The 6,071-nt window shown below is 43.3% G+C and overlaps 1 protein-coding gene across 2 annotated transcripts; it reads right to left on the bottom strand.

Moving 5' to 3' along the window:
- On the bottom strand, positions 1–5,406 carry IFNLR1 (interferon lambda receptor 1). 2 transcript variants are annotated; one of them, XM_013953333.1, is made up of 7 exons: positions 5,277–5,406; positions 4,456–4,579; positions 4,005–4,186; positions 3,260–3,402; positions 2,542–2,698; positions 1,882–2,009; positions 1–1,654 (listed from the first exon to the last, which is right to left on the bottom strand). In XM_013953333.1, the coding sequence occupies exons 1-7, from the start codon at positions 5,332–5,334 to the stop codon at positions 737–739; spliced, it is 1,710 nt and encodes a 569-aa protein (XP_013808787.1). In that variant the 5' UTR covers positions 5,335–5,406; the 3' UTR covers positions 1–736. The 2 variants fall into 2 exon arrangements, with proteins under 2 accessions (XP_013808787.1, XP_013808788.1); XM_013953334.1 differs by having other exon boundaries at positions 4,465–4,579.
- Between the last annotated feature and the right edge of the window lie 665 nt (positions 5,407–6,071).

Genomic DNA, 6,071 nt, shown 5'->3' with positions numbered 1-6,071 from the left:
GTCAATAACTATATTTGTATAAAAAACAAAATAAATAAATTACAAAAATAAACATGCTTTGACTTCGGTTCACTCTGTTGACACACAGAGGGTGACCTCTGTGGGCTGATAGGGAGCTCTCTTCATCCCACGAAAGCAGAGGTTGCTAAACGTCTCTGGAAAGATGCTTCCATTCTATTCAAACAGGGGTGCAGTTTTGCCATTACGGAGAAGCAAATGTAATGTCAGCAGGTCATCCAGGCTCAAAGGCAACATGCAGGCAGAACACACTGCATTTTCAGACCTCAACTGATGGCCCTGGTTCTGTTTTCGCAATCCCAGAGGTATTTTTGCCTTTCATAACTAACATGCAGAAGTTATCTTGGTCTGAAGTCTCAAGTGAACACAAGGCAATGCACATGTGCCATGTGATACCTACATGAGATTGGCACTGCATGCCTCACCCCAGCTGGGTTTAAGTAATGTACCTTGTATTATAGCTCTAAAACCTTATCAGAACTATATTTGTAGAGAGGGATAGTGAATGTACATTAGTTATACCTGGCAGTAAAAATACAAATTTTGTGTCCCTAAATGATAGGACAGCTACACTACTATTTTTTAGTAGAAAATACACTGTCTAGGTGAGTACATACAAAAAGCACCACTGTCTGGTATTTGTCCTTGTGTTCCTCTTGCCTGGTTATCTAGAGCTCTCTGGCATTTTCCGTGCATGCCACAGAACTGCTAGGGTACTCTAGCTCCTTGCCATGTAATGCGTATGCTGATAGCCTTTGAATTTAAACTTTTGACCATATGTTTCTTCCATATTTGAATTTTCAAATGCATCACTTAGCACAGTGGATGCAGGAGGTGTCCCTTCTGTAAAATTATCGCTGTCGCACTCGCTTGCAATACCCTCATCTTCTGCCACCTGTAATGTCTGAAAGCAAATGAGCTGCTCCCCATTTGGATCCTCAATGAGCTGTGAATCCTTAGTGATCAGGAAATCCTGATCAACTATTTGCTTCCGGTAATATTTAGTGAAATGATGGTCCTTTCTATGCAGGAACTGTTCAGCAACCAGAGGTTTGACACTAAGTTCCTCCATCAGTGTTTGAACAGGGGTCGTTTCCATACATTCATCCCTGTCTGTATCATGCTGTCCGTGTCCCCTGGGACCTGGATACCTCACATCAGCGAGGGACACACTTCCCAAAGAGGAACTGCAAGAAAGGGATGCTTTCTCATTTCCTTGGGATCCTGAGGTGTACACCTCATTCCTTCTCTTTGGAAAGAGAGAGAAACCCAAGGTAGTTAGGTCAAGCATAGATCCATCATCCACACAGAGTCCTCCAGATCCAGAGTCTGAGCTGGTTTCCCCCTGAGCTGTTCTGGATGGCTGATAGTTCAGACCTCTCCTTGGGAACTGAGGCATTTCAGTGTATGGGATGAAAGTACTGCTGTCTTCCTCCTCTTCCTCCTCCTCTTCTGATGATGATGATGATGATGAGAGGAAAGAAACCATCCATGGCAGGTTGTTTCTTGCTATAGTTCTGGTCTTCTTCCCTTGTGATACTGGCTTCTCTGTGCAGATAAGATAGTCCCTGAAGAACTCCTTCTCACTGAGCTCACAGTGAAAGGCTGTTCCAGCAGCTTTTAAATGGGAGAAATCCTACCAGGGAAGAGAAGCAAATCAGACAGATCAGAGAATTAGTGATGCTTTTTAAAGAAAAGTTTTGGGTATGGGACATGCCAGAAACAAAGCCCTCTTACAATGGGACTTCTAGATGAAAAGCTGAGAAGTGCAGAGCACCTGCAACTCTCCCACTCCTCCCCAGTTCCCCTCTGAAAATCACCAAGACTTTCAGTCAGGAGGGGACCCCGGAATCTGGGCCATACCAAAGAACGAGGCATCTTTGTTCGTCTAACGTCTTGTTTCAGCAAACAGATGATGAGGACGCCTGTGAGAAGGAAGGGGAGGACAAATGCAGGGGTCATGGCAGAAAGTGGGAACTTCCATCCTGCTGCTGAAAAAGAAAAAAAAAAAACACAAAAATTATCTCCTGCAGGTGCTGTATTTTTTGCTAATAATGAGCTCTTACATTCAGCTTTTCTTTCAGAAATCTCAGAAGATGTTGGGCTCAAGATCCTTATTTTGCCAATGTAAAGGAAGGATAACAGACTTGCCTAAGACCAGACTTTAAGTCAGAATCAGAATCAGAAATGAAAGTTGATACCAGCCAGTGCTTTATTTAGAGCAGTTAAAAATGAGGCTCTCTTTCACATTTTTTAGAAGAAATTTGAATATTCTGAAAAATTACAGTGAGAGCATAACTCAAGTATAATTTTTCAGGATTTTTAGGAAATATTTCAGGGTTGGATTTTTTTTTGAATTAAAGCATTTCTATAGAAAGCAAGCACCTTTTTTCATGAGAAAATCCAACCAATCTTTTTAACAGGAAGCCCCATTTTTGCTGAAAAGCTAATTTTGATGGAAATCTTTGGCATGCCCTAATCCCATTTGATGGCTCACCACCCTCTTTCTCAGCAGGTTCATACCTTTGTGGTTTAACAGCACGCACACTGGTTGGGAGAATTTGCTGTGCTTGAAGTCGATGCTTTGGAAGGAAGATCTGGCACTCAAGCAGTAATTGCCACTAAGTGCAGTGGTGTCGATGTTCATTGTATTCTTCCTAAAAATACTTTCATATCGCTTCTATTCAGAAACAAGAAGAACAGAGGGTTGGAATCAAGATTCTTTCACTATCTGGCCAGTGTGTCTCTACTCTTTTAGCCCATGATTCTCTTCATCATCTTGTGTTGCTCCGGCCGCAGGAAGGTGCGTGTGGCACTGACTGCCTTGCTCGCTCTTTGTGGCACCTGTCCTAGGCCTCAGAATATACCCGTGCTGCGCTCATAGCTGAACGTTTGCCTTGTTTCTTGGGTGGGATTTCCAGCTGGTACTGTGCTGCCATTGCTACACTTTTATCAGTACCTGAACCAGCTGGTTTAAACCTCAGATGTTTCTCTATTATGCTGATTATAGTGTAGTGCTGTCATCTCAGTTTTCCTGGTAAGAATACAAATAGAATAGGTAGAAGGAAGTACCAATAAAATAAAGATGCTGGATCTCACACACACATCCCTCCTTTTCTCCTCTGGCTTTAGTTTAGCTCTGGTTTGGCCATTTCAGTTTCTCCAGTCCCTGGATCCGATCCCTCCCTGCCTGGAAATGTGCAGCCCAAGGCCTCATCCTGAGAAGTGCCACTTTACTGACCTTGTCTTCAGATCCAGCTTCCCAAAGGTCCAAGTCATACATCCAAGGGAAACTCTCCACACAGGTGGCCAAAGGGAAGTTGGCATTCACAAGGATTAAGTTCTCCTTTACACTCACATCTAGCGCTGGGGGAGCCAGTTCCACTGTAATCAAGTGACCAGACATAAGAATAGTGCTTGCTTGTGTGTTAGCTTCACAAAAGTAATGCTTTTCTTTGACTGATGTTTGGAAAATAAAACAGGTGCTTCCCGGGGTATTAAGCTAGCCTGGGGGAAACATCAGCCTAATGCAACCATTTTGTTTCTAATAATACCTGAAGTGTCTTATTTAAAGCAAACTCAGTTATCTTCCTATGGTATTGTGCAGTGTTCAGCTTCTTCTGGCTTTTCATATGGCAGCCTGAGCATCTTTTTAATTTTTCACTCGGTGGCAAAGACTCACCCGATCTTTGGCAGTTTGAATTTCTGTGAGAAAAACTGATATATATAATATAGAGGAGGGCTAAAGTATTAAAATGAGCATTTACAGTTGTGTTTAAAGTAAAATGAAGTGATATGTCCCTGATCGTATGAAGCAGAGGTATAGAAGAGAGAGAGGCCTCATGGGTGAACACATAATCCTGTGTCTGATCTGTTAGCTGACAGCAGCTGCCTTTCCAGCGATCCTTCGTGGCCTTGCTCTGTCCTCACGCAAACGCAGTTGTTGGAATGACCTTTCAGCCATCTGTAAACTAACAGGCACTCACCATCCAGATGGTATTCCTTGAACTCCGATTCTACCCATCGCGACTGGAGTCCTCCAGAAATGGCTTTTACTCGAGCCCGGAATTTAAGGAAGAAGTTTGGAAGCACACAAGTCAGATTGCAAGAGGTTCTGGAAATATTTTTGCAATGAGGAACCTTTATCCATTTGTCCATGCGTTCCTGGCTAAAAGAAGAAACACACCCAATACAACAGTAAACATACAGTTTTGTTATAAATTGTAGAGCAAGAGAAGAAGGTGTTTTGTGGGATGGCGCCAAATCTGCCTCAAACTTCAGAGAGGAGTACTGCCCAGACAGAGAAGGATTGGTTTTGGTGAAGGGATGCAGCCGGATCACTAATCATAGTGACATTAATTAATATACATCCCCAGAGGTTTGCCCGCTGCCAAACTTTCAGTCAGTCCTCTGATTTCTTACTTCGTAAGCACTTACCTTTCATACCTCACTGTGTATGTCACATCTGGTGGGGATCCTTCTCCCGGCATCCACGTCAAAATCATATCGAAATCCTTTGACAGCAGTGTAACATTTTGAGGAGGGGGAAGATGAATGTGACCTGATTGAAAGGTAAAATTATGTGAATGATCAGGCCTTGCCCTGGGAGGCAGGAAATACCACCTATTTTTGACCCAGCTGGTTTCAAAATTGGGGGCATAGCAGCTTACTTCATTTAAGACTGGAAATCGATGTTGGAAACAAGTACGTTTGTGATGCAGTCCTGCTTTCCCCATCTCTTATATATTATCTTCATCTCAACAGCTTTTAGAGTTAAGACATAAATTTGTGTGAACCATTCTAGTCTATAATTTTGAGCCGCTTCCCCCATCCTCTCACTGGTTTTCCCTGTGATCTGGTTTACAACGCCAAAACTTCCTACCTGACTCCCTGCTGCTCCCACCTCCCAGCCCCTACCCTGGCAGGCACAGCTGGCTCCCACAGCTGGTTCAACCCCTGTTCTTCACAGGCAGATCATCCTACCAGGAATGAGTTTTCAAGCAAGAGGCAGCATGCAGGCCTGCTACTCTTACTTTCCTGGCACCTAGTGATTATGGTGGAGAAACAAGTACTTCCTTAGCCTTCATCAAGACATTTCCTATAGACCGGTTTTAAATGCCATTTCTTTACAGAGTATTTCACTTTATGTGAACCATTCCCACTTGTACTGCTTAAAGCATATCTGGCTATGTCTTTTCTCCCGCAAGCAAAGCCACCTAGCACAGAGAAATGAAGTAACAAATACAGCCGTACCGTACCTCTGATGTGCCGCAGGAAGCACAGGGCTGTCAGGACTCCGATTTGCCAGGCAGACATGCTGAAGCAGAACTTGTCCACTCGTAATATATTTCTTTTCCTGCTACCTTTTCATCATAGTGTTTTCCTGTATTAGGTTGCATGAATTACACAGAGGACCATGTGACAGTGAACTGTGCACGCACACAGAGCCTCACTTCCTGGTACAGTCCAAATATAGCACTGCACATTGAACAGAGAAAGGAGCAGAGGTGAGAGGAGCTTTTGATGAAACCAGAATATTGTCAGGACTGCAGTACTACGCCCTCCTGTGTAATGTGACTGATCTCCGTCACAGGCTCTGTGCGAAAGGAACCCAATAAAACAGTGCTAGCCTTCTCTTGTGAGGTGCTTTATAAAAACAATTGACCTTTGGAATTTACCTGTGTGGTAGTAAAATATTAATAGAAATCAAATAAAGTCCGACTGATAATAATCTAGCAGTAATAAAAATTAATAATTAGTAGTACACAATTCTAAGATAAATCCTGTGCTTCTGCTGGATGCCAATGCTTGTTTCTCCTGATACTTCAGTTATCACTCATCAGTTATTTGTCATCGCTCCCAAAATATTAGTCAAGACCAGGACCAGCTGTTAAGATGCTGTGCCAACACACATGTTTCGGGGCTGCGGCGGTAACCAACTGATGAGCACTTTGGTTGTTGGGTCTGGCATTTGCGCTTACGAAACTCTCAAGGTGTTTCTGTTTTCAGCACGCAGTGCCTTTCAGTTGCAGGTTGCTCCTGAGGCAAAGCTC

This window comes from Apteryx mantelli, chromosome 27, assembly GCF_036417845.1.
Source record: "Apteryx mantelli isolate bAptMan1 chromosome 27, bAptMan1.hap1, whole genome shotgun sequence".
Taxonomy (NCBI): Eukaryota; Metazoa; Chordata; class Aves; order Apterygiformes; family Apterygidae; genus Apteryx; species Apteryx mantelli.
The sequence above is the reverse complement of the archived record's forward strand: the minus strand, read 5'-3'. Positions and strand labels throughout refer to the sequence as shown.

Bases quoted from the DNA above. Each gene is read 5' to 3' on its own strand.
- IFNLR1 (XM_013953333.1), bottom strand. From the start codon at position 5,334: ATGTCTGCCTGGCAAATCGGAGTCCTGACAGCCCTGTGCTTCCTGCGG. The intron at 3,403-4,004 runs GTGAGTGCCTGT...ACTTGATTACAG, and splicing joins CAAGGAATACCATCTGGATG to TGGAACTGGCTCCCCCAGCG. The intron at 1,655-1,881 runs GTATGGCCCAGA...CTTCCCTGGTAG, and splicing joins CAAAGATGCCTCGTTCTTTG to GATTTCTCCCATTTAAAAGC.